This window comes from Micrasema longulum, unplaced genomic scaffold, assembly GCF_059751315.1.
Source record: "Micrasema longulum isolate JH-2025_06_02 unplaced genomic scaffold, ASM5975131v1 h1tg000688l, whole genome shotgun sequence".
NCBI classification, from domain to species: domain Eukaryota; kingdom Metazoa; phylum Arthropoda; class Insecta; order Trichoptera; family Brachycentridae; genus Micrasema; species Micrasema longulum.
In genome coordinates, this window is record NW_028277884.1 from 15,672 (window position 1) to 33,329 (window position 17,658).

The 17,658-nt window shown below is 36.2% G+C and overlaps 1 protein-coding gene across 1 annotated transcript in view; it reads left to right on the plus strand.

The window, feature by feature from the left end:
* Positions 1-458: 458 nt before the first annotated feature.
* Positions 459-17,658, plus strand: part of Mhcl (Myosin heavy chain-like) — a 353,455-nt gene continuing 336,255 nt past the window's right edge. Inside the window, exons 1-2 of the mRNA XM_088229616.1 lie at positions 459-615; positions 10,961-12,094. Coding sequence (XP_088085742.1) covers positions 463-615; positions 10,961-12,094 — 1,287 coding nt within the window. The 5' untranslated portion in view covers positions 459-462. The remainder of the gene's footprint in view (positions 616-10,960; positions 12,095-17,658) is intronic.

The window sequence follows — 17,658 nt, forward strand, 5'->3', positions numbered from 1 at the left end:
ACATTTTTTTTTAGCTGTAATGAACGGTAAATTTATTTATTTTTTCAAAAAAAATCTTTGTTTTCAAAAGATTCGCGTATTTTTTATTTTTTGAATTTACATTTACTGCTTTCAATGCCCCGATAGCCGTCAGAGCGACCAGTCAAGTATATACAGTCAATTTGTTTGTCACCCTCAATCAAATTTTCCCATATATAACACATTCAAAAGAAGTTTAAAAAAATAAATGTAAAAATCAAATTAAATAATAAAATATTTTAAAGGAAATATAACAAGGAAACCAGCCAACGATAGTTCATAAGCCCTGTAAATTCCTAGAATTCCATATTTCCTTCTCAAATCTGTTTTCCCTCTGTTGCAATAGATTTAGATAAGAATAATAAATAACGACTTGTTCTCAAATAAACAAAAATGTTTTGTTGTTACTTAATATTGATTTCTCTTTGTTTTTCAGATACAGGGATGTTCAATTTCATGAAGAAGGCCGGGGTGGTGGTGGGCGGAGGGGAGGAGGAGGACAAGGAGAGGAGGAAGAAGGAGAAGAAGGAGAGGAAGGACAAGCTCAAGAGGGACAGGGGCGCCATGTCCGCCGAGGAGCTGCTCCGGATAGACGAGGTACGGCCGTTCGCCACTCGATTTACTCTTCCGTTGTTTTAGCGTGCCCTGTTATGTAGGGGAACGACATGCCGTCGAATGGACTAACTTTGCCCAGATATTTACTTTGTCCAGAGTCCAAAGTTGTCCGGAAAATATTAAAAATCTCAGTGTAATAATTCGCTAGAGAAGCCCTTTAGCTGTTGTATTGCTGGATAATTTTTGGACAATTTTTCAGTAAGCTGCTTGTTGCATGCTGATGATGCAGTTTTGTTAGCAAGCAGCAACGATTATTTGCAAAAAAATAGTCTCTAGAATGTATGATGCATGCCTGGAGAGCGAATTGGCGATGAACGAAAGTAAGTCAAAAGTGATGATATTTAAAAGGGGGAGTGAGGTTACTGACTGCATAATAAATGTAAACAACGAATGTCTCGAACAAGTAGAAGAATTTGTGTATCCGGGAAGCATGTTTTCAAGAGATGGAAGGGTAGAAAAATATGTTGAAAGGATAGTAAACGCGGGCAACAAAATGAACGGCGCACTAAGCCCAGTAATTGCTAATAAAAATATGTCAATCGAAGCTCAACTGGCAGTGCAGAACGGAGTTTTAGTCCCAACACTTATGTATGAAAGTGAAACATGGAACTGGCAGAGGAAGGAAGAAAGCCAAGTGAGCGCGGTCGAAATGAGATCTCTTAGACGAATGTGTGGGAAATCAATGTATGACAGGGTTACGAATGATGAAATCAGGCTAGAGTGTAAATCTGAGTCAAGTATAATTAATAAGATTAAGAAAGGGTCTCTGAGATGGTTTGGTCATGTAGAACGAATGGACGACAAAAGAATAGTAAAACAAGTATATATATGACGAAAATGAATGGTAACGTGAGACGATGGCGACCAAGGAAGACGTGGCATGATTAGATAAACCAAAATCTTAAGTCTGATCATGTCAAAAGCATACAGAACCGCAGGGCATATATGACAAGATGTATGAATGTGGAAAAAACTAGGAATATATGCCAGGATAAACATGTGTGGGGCGGTCCATTATCTCTGCCTACCCCTACGGGGAAATGGCGTGATGGTAGTAGTAGTACAAGTAGTAGCATAGAACAAAAGTGTTCCAAATGTTTTGTTTGGTTTTTAGTTTAACAACAAACGTGTAGCGGACGGTTTTTTGACCTGAGTACATACGGTCCGTCGTATTGCTGTAAACTGTGGCCGACTTCATGGTTGATAATCATAGAATGGTTTTTGTCCGTATGGGCGACTCTATAAGCCGGCGATATTATTGCTCTAAGTTAAAAAAATATTATATGGATATATTTTTTTAAAACACTCTTAGTTTTAAAAAAAAGTGGAACCGAGTTGTGGTCCCGTGGCTAGTGCCGAGGACTCATGGGTTAGACGATTAGAGGCTCGAACCCCGCTCCCCACAACTTGATTCCCATTTTCTAATAATGAGTATGTACCATCATCATCATTCCCTTTCCGCATCGAATGGTGCATAGGGCACTGCATTGGTACACCAATAGTAGCGTATCTTGATCATTTTTGTTACATGAAGGTAAGATGGTCAGTCTTACGCTTCAAATACCAGTCCAGGGACTATGAAATATTCTAGTGTGAAAACACCCTTTTAAATAAATATTTCATATCAACCATGTCGGGAATCGAACCCGAGACCTCTTGCATGGCAGGCTAACGCGCTGACCATTACACCGCGAAGCCAACCAAAAGCCAGGCCGATTTATGAATATGTAGAAAATAACCCCCGAAATCGAAGTATTTGGATAAATCTGAACGATAATTTTATTTTTTTTGTTAACAATGACATTATTTCTCTTACGTTTGTAAAGTTCACATAAAAAAAGTAATTTTGTGATTTTTTTTTATTCTGAAAATATATTTGAATTATGGAACCAAATTTTAAAATGTATTCTTCAGTGTTTACAAGAACGGATTAAATTTCATACAAACGATCATAGTCCAATATGTCGTAACCGATAAAAAATACGAATATAAATTACGGCTGTAGTCTGATAAAAAGTTAGGAAAAAGATTTAAGCCATTAACGCTGTTTTTTCAAAATCGCGTTGTTACAACAATTGAGTAAACATGCGTTAGATGAAAACAATATTTTTTTAAGGCATTTCTATTGAATAATATACTTAAAAGTTGTATACAGGTGTTCTTTAAACCCTGTCACATCCGAAACCACGATGATCAGTATGACCAAAAAGATATATTGGCACATTAAAATACATTTTTAGAACGAATAAAATTTACAAAAATAAAATATTAAAAAAAAACAAATGGTTGCTTACTTCTGCAAGGGAGAAGCGAGGGGAGGGGGAGTCTGATACACCGTTTATCCATCGAAAATCAAATGAACCAGTGAGGATTTAGTAATGATTCTCTTTTTTTATGTAAATAGTTTAACGCTAAAATTTCTCGCACAATTAACAAACTAACAGTTTTCACACAATTTTCCTTGTGACCGCGTCTCGAGTACTAGCCCACTGTTAGTGTTAATTGTTTAAATGTCGACTTCCTTCTTATTGTTCCGATTTGATCTCATTCTTAAACTCTCGGCTGTTTGAAATTCCATTGTTTCGGTAACGTCAGAGGCCCTAGCTTCCCACCCCGGAGATAGCTAACTTATATTTAAACATAATTTGTACGGAGACGAAGATGATTGACGATACGAAGGTCAAATCGGCACGAGGATAGCGACAAATGTTGTCTTTTCGTCGACCTCCGGTCAAAATAAGCGTTCGTCATTTTACTATCTTTTTCTTCATGTGATGTGAATGTCAGTTTTATTTTTTCAGAATTTCAGTGTTAATTTATCGAAATGCTCGTCTTTTGCGGTCTCTTTGTGGTACCTATGTATATCATAGTCAGAAACGTAATATTGTCGCGTGTGACCACTGATTATATATTTGTTGTTTTTAAAGGCATAACCTGCGTAGCCTCTATTCGAGAGGCTCTATTCGTCAGCTGGTGGAAAAGAGAGAATGTGTAAGAAAGTTATAAAAAATACACCACAACTCCCAGACCAATTGAGAAATACATATTTCTTGTATTTCTTTCTTGCAACTGGCGGGAATCGAACCCGCGACGCCAATTTCACAGTTGGCCGTCTAACCAACTGCGCCACGCCTGTCAGTAAATAAAAAAATGTCTGTGTAAATCAAGTTTAAATACCACTATCTTTACCAAAAATATGATATTTAGATTTTTATTTATGCATTTTATCTTGGTTCACACATATTACACAATAGTTTTATTTATTTATTATCGTATTATATACTCGTACATGAAATTGTACATTTATATAAAGTTGCATCGACTATCTAACTAGGGTTATTTACCCCGTTCTAAGCCAGTTAAAAAATATATAAAAAACACTAATCAATACATAGAAAAAATAAATAAAGGTAGTACATAGTGAAAAATATAGTAAAATACATAGTAAAAAATGTAGTAAAATACATCGAAAAAGACATTAAAAAACCCAGTAAAATACGCAGTAAAAACAAAATACATAGTAATAAAAGGCATAAAAAAATAAAAGACATAGTAAAAAAAAATATATATATGTATAAATACATGAAATCATACAAAATGTTAGTAGAAATGTTGTTACAGTAAAACTTCAACTATCCGAATCAACGAGCGCCAGACGTTATCCGAATATGTAGAAATCCGAACAATAGGGTTAACCACTATTTTTTTTTTTAAAAGTAGGGCACTCATAAACATATTCTTACTGACTACCTGCAACTAACTGCACTGAAAAAGAATGTGATAAAAGCTAAGCACAAACTACGGAATTCTGGAATAACTAGACGCGAAACCATTACGCTTCCCGCATATTTAAAAGCAAAAGAAAATTATAAGAAAGCTATTGCTGATGCCAAGATAGAATCGTGGAAAAAATATTGCTCAATACAAAACAAGGAAACAGCTTGGTCTGCTATATACAGGGTCCTAGCAAAGAATGACAACAAGAATCCTCCAATGTCTCTTAAAAATGGAGACACAGTTTTCAAAACTGCTGAAGACTCTGTGCAGGGTCTTTTGGAACACTTTTTTCCAGACGATGACGCCACCTCAGAATTAATGCTGCACTCTGAAATAAGAAACGAAGCTCAACTTTCATCTATTGAACCAGACGACCCACTATTTACCAAACAAGAAATAGTTAATATACTACGGAATATGAGCCCCAAAAAAGCACCGGGCAATGACTACTTTACATTAGATATATGCACTAAGGTCACAGAACTATTTGAAAATGAAGTTTTAGAAATGTACAACGCATGTTTACGACTTCATTGCTTTCCTATCTGTTGGAAGTGCTCTAATGTTATTGCTATACCAAAACCTGGCAAAGTCGAGAAAAACGATGTTAAATCATATAGACCTATTGGGCTCATTCCAGTTTTTGGAAAGGTTTTGGAGAAACTTATGATTGAAAGAATTTCTTGGCATCTTAATAAAAAGCTAAGCCCAAAACAATTTGGCTTCACACCCCAGAAGTCTACCGAAGACGCCTTAAATGCAGCCATCAGCTCTATAAATGAAGGAAAAAATAGCCGCCAAATCGTCATAGCTGTCTCGTTGGACATCCGTGGAGCCTTTGATCATGCTTGGTGGCCATTCCTAATATGTCAACTACGTCGAAAAAACTGCCCTAAAAATATTTTGGAACTAGTTATCGACTATCTTGAAAACAGAGAGGTCAAAATAACACACGCAGATATAACTAAACACAAAAAGACTTCACAAGGATGTATTCAAGGTTCAGTTTGTGGTCCAAGCTTTTGGAATATAATTTTGGATGATCTTTTACAAATAGATTTTGGAAATGGAATTAACATACAAGCGTTTGCTGATGATGTTTTTCTGACAGTCAGAGCTCAACTTATGTCTGAAGCCGAAGAAAGAACAAACTGTGCCCTTTCGACAATAGCTGATTGGGGAAAAAAGGTTAAACTTAACTTCTCAGAGGAAAAAACGAAAGCGATGTTAGTAACCAAAAGAAAAGAAACTCTTCCTAATTTATTCATGAACGGTGTAAAGCTAGCTCTTGCTGACTCTATTAGGGTATTAGGTGTAACTGTAGACAAGCATCTCAACTGGTCACTACATGTGGATAACGTCTGCAAGAAGGCTGCCAATCTTTCTGGAATGCTTGTGAGAGCGGCAAAACCAACATGGGGGTGCTCTCCTGCGGTAATGCAGCAAATATATTATGGTGCAATTGAACCTCTTGTTACATATGCGGCCAGCTTATGGGGTGAAGCGGTAAAAAAGAAATGCAATAAGAAAAAACTTGACAGCTTACAAAGACAATTTGCCATAAGATCTTGTAGAGGATACAGAACCATTTCACTCATCTCTGCTCAAGCTCTAACAGGATTTACACCGTTAGACCTTAAAATTCAAGAAAGGAAGGACATTTATAATGTTAAGAAATTTGGTAAGCTGTATTCCATTCCAGATGATCGCAAGTATCAAGGAACTGCAAACTATTTCGATTTACCTCACCCGTGCGAAAGGATTCCCGAAAATATTCTTTTACTTGACAAAGATATACCTCCTTATGCTCCCAACGAAATTAGAATCTTTACGGATGGTAGCCTGCTCGACGGAAAAGTGGGAGCGGCATTCGTTCCTTTTGAGAGTGATAAAGAATTACCAGGCAGAACATTTAAATTAGATAATTTCTGCTCAGTTTTCCAGGCTGAACTACTCGCAATACGAGAAGCTCTCGAATGGTTATTAAAGAAACCACCAGAGAGATGGGTTATTGCAAAAATATTATCAGATTGTCGTTCGGGCGTTCAAGCTATAACAGATACTCGGTCGGTAAATCCATTCATTGTAGATATTCAGAGTAAAATTAAGCATCTAAAAATAAGAGGGATGAACATTCAAATATGCTGGATAAGAGGACATGCTGGTATCGTAGGAAATGAGAGAGCGGATGAACGAGCAAGATCCGCAACTTGTAAAAGAACGGCACCTTTCTTCTCAGAATTTCCCCTTAGCTTTGCCAAACGCTGTATAAAACAAAATACGCAGCAGCGTTGGGAGGATCATTACCGCGCTTCTTCTGCAGGTAAAATCACTAAAATGTTTTTCCCAACGCTGGCTGATGCAGCAAACTTCCGTCATCATCACCAAAGTACTTTCGAAACGACTCAAATTTTTACCGGACACGGAGCTATGAGAAGTTATCTATATAGGTTTAAATTAAGGAATGATGACTATTGTCCATGCGATGATATTTCTTCACAGAGTATAGAACATCTGTTATTTCAGTGCCCATTTTTCAGTTTGCAACGCCATAATCTTGAAGCAGAATGCAGGAAAGATGGAATATCCTTAACAGATATCCACACTGTAGTAAAAAGTAGTTATCATGCGCCATTGTTCTTAAACTTTGCAACAATGGTGATTGGACTCATAAAGGTAATAAACCAAAATCAGTGATCGAACATCCCATTTCCAAGACAAACAAAAACTTTTTTTTTTCCGAGTACCTTAGCCTTGTACATGACACGTAAGGCTACTAAATACAGGAGTCCAAATATATAAAAAAAAAAAAAAAAAAACATATTCTTACACGTGCTCTAATAATAACATTGTGTATATTTATATAAATTATTTTTTAATTGTTTAACACGTACATGTATTTATGCTTTATTAACCTTAAGTTTAAATTTTGTTTTTATTTTCTTTTTATGTTTTTTCCCATATCATAATACTTTTTACTGCGTTATATAAAATTGAATTTTATGACTTCGCTTTTTTCTAAATGGGAGTCTGAACAAGGCAATGTCACATTAAAAACTTACTTAAACTTGTCCAGGGGCGGTATTCTGAATCTTCTCTATTCCCCAGAGAGTGATTAATTTGGAGATTGTTATTTTTTGCATGCGTTCACACTTTCCTTCATAATTAATATTAAATATAATTAAACGTCTAATAAATATGAACACGTGAAATAAAACGTGATTATTTTCATTTAGAACATTATTTCGACCTTAAGGGTTACCTAAAACACTTAATTAGGTTGAATTGATCGAGCCGTATTCGTTTTTTTAACAGTTTTATACATCATTTGACGTTTCATCATCAGTGTAGCCATTACATTAAGCAAAGTCTCGTCGCATTAAAAAAAATAAAAATCCCCAAATTTAGCACTCTACGGGCAGAGAAGATTCAGAATACCACCCCAACAAAGTTAATTGCTTTGACGAAGAAACTCGTTTACCCCTTTTTATTTGTTATTATGACATCTTCATTTTTTATTTCTTTAAAACGATCCGGATTTTTGGCAATCCGGATGACTAGAGTTCGGATAAACGGATTTCTACTGTATATACATACTTACCAACAATTAAATATGTACGCTGCATGCAACACTCTTGTAAATAAAATTACCACATTAAAAAATGCTCGGGATAACAATGCTGAAAATACGTTTAGGGTTAAATTACCTCATAATAAACAGTAATAAATATATCTTATTTGCTAACAATAAAAAAAATAAGCGTTAAAAAAGAGGAAAAAAAAACCAAAACATACCTTAGCATCTAAAAATAAACTTGTTATTCTCGATAAAGGGTTGTAGTTAGAAATTAATCGGATATACGGTATCTGGTATCCGACCTACCCGGCCTAATTTTACTAGGCTGCCAGATACCGGATAGTAGCTTAATATCGGGCGGATACGTTAAATTCATTTAACTGCAAAAATTTCACGAAAACAACGATACTAAATTGATTTATTGATATCAACAGTGTTTAAGAAAAGGGAAGTAACCCTCATTATTTGAAAAACTGTTTTTTTTTTCTTCATAAAAACGTTTTTCGGTGTTCAATATAAGTATACAACATAGAAAAAGAATTTAACACGCCAATTAAAAAATTTATTAACAAATATTTTTTAATTAAAAATATATTCGCGTGAAAAAAATAAAGCGCAAGGGGTGAAACTACCCAAAACCATTCATTTATTTTATTTGATTTTTTGTGTATTTATAAAATCACATATGCATAATTATTTCATCAATAAATTTATAAACCATATTGATATGCCACTCATAATCGATAAGTGATCATTAAAAATATCGTGAAAATATTTTAACCCCCTTTTATTTTATGGGCATTGATTTTTTACTATGAGAGAAATTCGGGTACCGAAATATTTTTAGTATTTTATTAAACTACAAGCCGGATATCCGGCTTAGGGGCTTGCCGGGTATCCGGCCAAACCTCTATACGCTTCATCACAATCTTGCGCAATATTATTGTTAAAAACCTGAGAGAATGTGTTTTGCCTCCTTTATTGCCGTGCGTGGTTCGTTTTAACAGATATAAAAAAAAAACACTTAAGAGTATTTGAGTATCTGGTGTGATCTCAATATAATAATTTAATTCATTTTCTGCAGTACACGTATATTTTATTTACTTCGGTGCGGTGTTTTACCATGTGTGTAATTCGATCTACTTTTTATGTGAATCTCGTATGTATTATGTATATAGCACATTGGGTAGTGGTTCATACCGCCATCATGCTAATTACTACGTAACCATCGGAAATGGAATATTGTTTGTTCGTTAAACGTTAGTTGTAATCGATATCACGCGTGCGTCATAATATACCTTGTCCCGTGTGACAGGTGACAGGCGACAGGCGACAGGTACAGGGTACAGGTGATGACGAACACGATCTTCACTTTCGTCGCGTAGACATCATGCCAGCCGCTCCTCTGCTTCCAGATTAATAAGCTTGATTAATCTCTTACGTTGTACTTTATTAGATAAATACTCATATGACAGGCAGGCATGATTTGATCCACTTTTTATCTCGTAAATAATTGTTCCGGATAGTTTATTTCTATACTGTCAAATATATCATATTGTAGGCATTTTTAGTTAATTTTTGAAAATGACACGTATTATTTTACTGTTTATGTGTCTGGGCGGATGAAGAATACAGTTCTGTGTGTCATATAATAGAAGTCTAGGCATCTACAGCCAATGCCATCATAAGCCCTGTAGACGACTTTATATTCCCTTCTGTAAAATGTTCTTCATCTCCGTTGTAAAATGTTTATATTAACAGCTTCCCAAGGGGTTGAATCCAGTTCTTACAAATTACTTTCGTGTTAGTTGGCACACAGTACAATATTTTATTTTAAAACTTTCAGTCACTCACAATTAAGCGAAGTTTATTAAAGATATGTGTTCATTTTTTTCTTTGCACTTTACAATAGGTACACATAAGTTACAAATAGAAAAAAACTATTACATTAACTAAAAAAAAAAAAAAAAAAACCCACAAGGACATGTGGGGTTTTTTTTGGGACATGTCAAAGATGTGTGAGTATACATTTTATTTTGAATTGAAATAAAGTCTACTGTAGAATACGATAGATATCAAAAAGTTAAAAAATTAGTGCTAATATTAGAACCTTAGAGTATCATACATCTGATTAGAACATAATTTTTTTATCGCTAAAAACAAGAAACTGTAATGAAAGTATATTCTATTCATTAATAAAAAGAAACTATTTAAATCTGTTTTTTTTATCCATAATTTCAACAAAAAATTCAATCGAAACAAATTCAAATAATTAATCTCTATCATATTGTCGTTATGAAATGCATTGAACAGTTTTGGAGATATGAAACATGAGTATCTTTGCCCGAGTCTAGATTAACAGTAAGGGATTTTTAGGAAATAAATGGTAGTTGCTGGCAATAGATGCCTCGTAGCTTCAAAAGTTTAGCTTCCTGAAATAATTGGTTGGAGGGAAAAGTTGAAACTTACAACCAACCGCTAACCATCCGGGGATTGGAGAGGTTCTTACTATCGATACCAAACTTCACGTGGCCTACTATCGCGTATGTAGAATCGCGGTTGATAATACTATACAATAAGGAAGTTGCGGTTTTGATTAATTCTTAACTTATATTATGCATCGAATTCAGCATTGTCAGAACCGGCTCTATTGCTAACCATTTAATGCTATCTGTAGATCCCGTTGCGACTACAAATAGTGAACTACCTTGACTTGTCCGGATGCGATATAAAGAATAATTCTATATTTCAAAAGTATCAATCAGATTGTGCAGATCGATGTTAATTTGATTATGCAATAGTCATTCCGCCGCTCGAGCTTGATTTAATCATAATAATTCATTCCTAATATACTTGGACGATTGAGTCTGAACTCCTTGACATGATTATCCTAATAATTTGTCGTTTTTATTATAACTCCCCGTATTATTCTTTGTTAATATTTAGTGATTTCAATGTAAATCTTGTTTTCAGGTCCGAAGGAGTCTAAAGCTGAGGGGCAGACGGAAAGAAAAGGAGAAACTCCCCTCCGGCATCACCGCGGACTACAGCGCGTCCTTCTTCGCCGAGCTGGACAGGGATGCCAACTACTCCAACTTTCCGCTCGTCCAGGAGAACAACGAGGAAAACAACCATATCATCCTGTCAGACCTCAAAACGTCGTCGATAGTCTGGAGAGAGTCGCTCCTCCAGTCGGACAGCTCCGAGGCTTCGTTGAATTCGCTGAACAACCCGAACGGCGTCGCCAAACAGCCCCCGAACCTGCCGCCCCTGCCTCCCAGACCGCCGAAGAGAGGGATCTTGAAAGGGCCGAGAGTTTTGAATAATTCCACCCAAAACAACGGCCATTCGTCGGGAGAACATTCGCAAAACGGCCAAGATCTCATAGACAACACTATCAGAAACGAGGTTATATCTTACCAAAATCTTCCGATGCCAAACGGTGTCGGCAGTGACGTAAATAACTCTCAAAACTTTACTAAAAAGGTGATACATAGTCCCGTCGATGGAAACTCTAGACCGGGGTATTATAATAACTACGGTTCACCCCCTCCCATCACCGTAACCTCGCACGATTACAACGATCAGTATAAAGAAAATGGTAATCCAGGCTGCGCGACGTCGCCTTCTCCCAGTGCGGACACATTGACTGACACGACGTCAAATTCTTCATTCGCCACTCCCCCGTTTTCTATGTCTCCTACAGGAGACGTGGACGGATTCCATCAATTCTCCGACTATTTAGATGGGATGGATCTGCCTCTGCCGGACATTATTCCGGCGAGTCTTCCTCCGCCCCGCGTTTTGACAATCCAGCGGCAGAAAGCCCCCAGAAGCGATTTCGGATTCAGCTTACGCCGGGCTATGATTGTGGAGAGACACACGATGGACGGCGTCAGCGGAGTCAATTCTTCCGACGACGAGAAAGATGGCGTGCGGATGAAGGCGGTGATATTCGCGGAGCCCGGGACGACCGGCCAAGGTCACGAAACTGGCCTGCTGCCCGGAGACAGGCTCCTGGAGGTCAACGGTGTCTGCGTCGACGACAAGCTGAGGGATGAAATCATCGAGATGATCAAAGGAAGCCAGGATCACGTGACAGTCAAGGTAAGAAATTGGTAGCATTCTGTACTCCCGTTGAGATGAATTATACTGTAGAACACGCGTCGCTCATTACTTCGTCGTACATAACAAGACATGACGAGGTATAATCTCGTATTAATTACTTGCAATGGGGTCCATTACAGCCGGTGTAAGACTGTTGATTATGATCGGCACGTAATTATACAGCCACTTATAAGTGTACTTACAATTATAAGACGTGTTTTGCAAACTATCTGTTACTGACCGACCGAAACATACTTAAATAAATGAAAAGTCACTCCAAAACGCCCAAAATTTGGCGTTTTGCAGTGACTTGAAGTTAGAGGCGGTTCCTTAGTATGTGCATAAGTGCAGTGCACTGCCAAGTAAAAATGATTGCAAACGAATGAGTAATTTTATTGATAGTAAAAATATGTTGTAGGTAGCTACAAAAAAACAGGGATTCGTTGCAATATTATACTCGTAAGCATCATAATATTCAATACTAGCGCCAAAAGATCTAGCGAGATCGACTCTAGCGGGCGATTTTCACATCTTGTCTACGCATGCGCAGTCGTCCCTGTGCATGTTCTGTTTTGCACAATTCTTTACCCTGAATTTGTATGAAATATGTAATTTCTCCTAAGATCGTCATTTGAGGGAGACAGACAACGCTTCATACTGGTGAATCGTGCGTTAGAGGGAGAAGATAATATACATACTCCGGGCATTGCCAACGCGTGCCAATGTCACTTTGAACATGCGTAATGACATGATATTAGTATGAATTTAGTTGATTTAGTATCCTATAACGTGCGTATAATGTTTTAGCGAATTTAGCGTTCTTAGTTCCGATGCGCGGGCTGTCATTTGTCATACTATCGCCCGTTTATCCCGTCAGACCTGTCATATTGTTATAATATTATTGAACTTAATATACAAGTTACAATCTGACAAAATGTAAAGAAACGCACTGCCAATGTTTTTGGTCAGGAGCCGCCAGCGCTTGAAGTTGAGCGTTTTGAAGTTAAAAGTCACTTCAAAACGTCAAATTTTAGGCGTTTTGAAGTAACTTTAACTTTCCCATTGTACGCCGCGCCGTGAAGTTCAAGTAAATGTCCTCTTCTTGCGTTAATAAGTCAAGTTTACTAAAATAGCGTAGCGTAATGCTGCGGGGCTATATCGGTCGGCGATCGCCGGTCGCTGTACCGACGCCATAATATGCTCTCTATTCGCGCTCATATAATCGTAATCAACTTTCACGTTATCCTCGAATCTGATCTGAACACAATAATAATGTTATCAAAATATTGAATCTACACTCCACGGATATTATAATCCACCCGGTCCGGCCGCGCTCGGGATATCAACATCGTTGTTTGGCGGACAACCGACGAAAGATACGCTATGATACAGTTGTATCGAGTTTCGTATAACGCAAGCCCCTCCACTTAACCGGATCTATTCTACGAGTACAGTTCTTGTGGCCTCTTTTAGATTCGCACATTGTTATTCCTTCGTAATGCATTTACCTACGTATCGACAATGTTTCGAGTACGTCCAAATGTTTGCAGACAGGCTGGATGTCCTCCCTAGGGAGTCATTCAGATCTAAGTTTGTTGCAACAGAAAGGAAAAACACTTTTGAGAAGGGAATCCAACAAGAACCCAATCCTGTATTATAGTTTTATTTTATTTATTTATTTTTAAAACCATCACAGTCACAGTAATAAACAACACATAAAGAATAACAACAAATAACAAGACCAATTAAGGGTTTCATATAGGAAAAAAAATATTAAAAAAAACAACACGTACGGTAGATCAGTCTGAATGCATAGGGCACTGCATTTGTACACCAATCGCAGTGTATCTGGATCATTTTTGTTACATGAAGGTAAGATGATCAATCTTACGCTTCGGGTTCCAGTCCGGGGACTGTGAAAATATTCTAGAGTAAAAACACATTTTAAAATAAATAAATATTTCGTGTCAATCATGTCGGGAATCGAATCCGAGACCTCTTGCATGTTAGGCTAACGTGCTAACCACTACACCACGAGGCCGATTATGATTATTTATTACACGGGGGTTATTATCTTAAAAAATAACATATTTTATTAGGTGTGCAAGATGTTATTAAATATTTGTATATAACCACTTACCGACTTTTCTGTGTCTACCGGTGTCGAAACGTACCCGTCTCTTCGTCAGGACACCAATTAAACCAACATGCAAACCAACATGCAAAACCCACTGTACACCTTCACCATAGTTGTTACACAAAAATATAAAACCATGCATTTTAATAAGCACATGCACTGATTAGGAAAAACGTGCACTGATTTGATAAAAATAAATATTGAGGGATGTGATTTTATACTTAATTGTTAGTTTTTTTATGTTTTGCTTTTAAGGCCGTACTCGCTGATAAAATATTATTAATATTTAATTTGTATAGATTTATATTTTTGTGCAACAACTATGGTGAAGGTGGGTGAAGTGGGTTTTGCATGTTGGTTTAAGTGGTGTCCTGACGAAGAAACCGGTAGACATAGAAAAGTCGGTAAGTGGTTATATACAAATATTTAATAACATTCAATAAAATGTTTGACCACAAAGTTAATGCTTTAAATATTAATAATACTAAATCTGTGTCCTTAAAGCGTTATCTCGGGACTTACAGAGAGTTAAAAAGTAAAATAAATAAACTAAATAAATGCATAAAATTTCAATTCTCAATTTTATCTTTAATTTTATCTTGTTTTCTTTAACATATTTATTACAGCAATTTACAATGAATTATTTATACAACAAATTAATTAAGTAGTAAAAGTAAACATATGTATTCTTCATTTTTGCTGGTGGTTCATCTAAACTGCCTAACTAGGGATAGCTTCCCCGTTCTAAGGCAGTAAATTATGTATTTTATAATAAAATTAAAAAGTAATTACAGTTTTATTATTATGTGTGCTTTTTCAGTCTTAAAAGTAAATAATAAATATACAATGAAAACATAAATAATACCAAAATCCTAGTGAAACAAGAAATCAGCTTACGTCCTTCTACATCGGACAACAATGACTCCCTCCGACCAATACAGATTAAAAATGCAGTCAACACCTTTCTCAGCCTGGCAATCATTCTTCTTAATAAAGCATAAATAAATTATAATAAAAAAATATATAATAATAATAATAATAATAATAATAATAAAAAATAAAAAAATAATAATAAATATCCGATCTTCCGATCCACTTGAAGAGTGTTCGGCATTTGGTGTCCTGCATCATTGATACCTTTTTATTGCCTTCACTATATCTGTCATGTATAATGTTACCTCTCTTGACAAGTCCCTGTGACTAATCACCACATGCACATCGTGTAAATCCTCATTTAGACTTCTGCATCGCGCCTCCAGTTGCATTCTCTGCAGACTAAAAAGGGGGCAATGCATCAATAGATGGGAGACATCTTGGAGAGTAACATCATCGCATGGGCAAGTGTCGATCTCAGATATTTTGAATCTGGGTAAATAGCTCATAAATCCGCCATGTCCTGTCAGGATTTGTGCAAGTTCGTATCCTGCATAGGCCCTTGCGTTCGTATAGCTAATTCGATCATTTAGGGTCTTTGGGGAGTCTGTTTTATTTGTCACTCGAATCGTGTTCCGTAATAGGGTCCCCGGGCAGATCGTGATGAGATTAGGTTCACAGTTCTCGGGGCCATTTCCGTTGGGGTCTTTGTCCACTGTCCACTGTATACGGTCCGCTGTTGGTGTACTGCGTCCGGGCGTCACCTCTCCAGCTCACAGTCCGGACACCGGATCCGGACCACTTCCGATTACTACATCAATACTAGTGATGCGCAGCGCATAGCATAACCGGTCGCTGGTTATAATCGAATGAGTTACTACTTTAAATTTGTTGGAACGTAGAGGGAAAACATTTTGAAAAGGTAATACAGGCATTTACAGGACTAATGACCTGTCTTAGGCTGGTTTCAGTGGTCACTTTACACACTATGTAACATGCACCATTCTGTCTATGTTTATACATCAACTCTTCGTAAAATAGTTAAAACCTTTATTATGTGGGTGAGGTTCATCTTGCTGAACCAATTCACCAACTATGCAACTCCTGAAAACAATTTTCCAATTTTTATTTGATTTATTTTAATTTTATTAATTTTTCACGCCCACAAGGCTTTTACATGCATGGAAGTTATATAAAACATGAGTATATAAATAACGAGTATATAAATAACATAAAATTTAAAAAATACAATATAAAGCAATAAAAAATAGAATAGTGTTTAGAAGTTAAGTTGGTATAAAAAAAAGCGAGTATATAAACATCATAATTTTTTTTTTAAATCACAATTTGCATCAAGTTTTGTGCTATTTTCACATCATGTTTTCACTAATATAATAGTATATTTTAAGGTTATACAAGTTTTGTGCTATTTTTACATCATGTTTTATTATATATTTTTTTTTTGCACCACAACAGGCCAGGAGGCCCAATTACAGTGGTGAATTACATCACAGAACACCCAGGCTTGAGAAAAATCACATTTTAAATTTTGTGTCCTCACCGGGAATCGAACCCGGAACCTTCCGTGCGTGAGTCAAGCGTCTTGACCACTATACCACGGAGGCCGCCAATATAATTTTCACTTATATAATAGTATATTTTAAGGTTATACAAGTTTTGTGCTATTTTTACATCATGTTTTCACTAATATAATAGTATATTTTAAGGTTATAAGTTCAAGATTATAAAAAAATACATTATAAAGAAATAAAACATAGAACTGTGTTTAGAAGTTTAATTGGTTTAAAAAAAAATAGAAATAAAAAATAATATTAAGCTAGAGAAATGCAGTTAAAGGTTTAAAGCAGCTAGGTACATAATGTTATAAAATACAATATAAACAGAATATTAAGTTCTATTTGATATGGAAATACTTCTTATCCCAGTTAGTTTAATCAAAAATTTTTTTAGAATGTCCAAATGCTTGCAGACTGGCTGGATTTCCTCCCTAGGGAGTTTGTCATATCTAAATTTGTTGCAACAGAGAAGGAAAACGTTTTTGAGAAGGGAATTTATTATAATAAATCGGAAAATTGTTTTCAGGCGTTGCCTAGTAGGTGAGTTGGTTCAGCCGGATGAATCTCACCCACGTGATTAAGGTTTCAGCTCTTTTACTTCACAAAAGTCAACAGATGGAAGGGTTGAGGAAAAAATGAGGAGTTGGTGAATGTTACACAGCGTGTAAAATGGCCACTTAAACCAGCCTGTAAATGGTCATGAGCCCTGTAAATGCCTAGACTTCCATATTCCCTTCTCAAAAATGTTTTTCCTCTCTGTTGCAACAAATTTAGATGCGAATAACACCCTAGGGAGGAAATCCAGCCAGTCTGCTAGCATTTGGACATACCTAAAACACTGTTGACAATAATTTCGGATTATTCTCCTATTTAAAATTGAAGGTCTTCTTTCAGGACTTTCGTTTTTTCAGTATTTTCGGGACACACTAATACTATTATTTCGTGTAAAATTATCGTACAATGAATTGTAATAAATA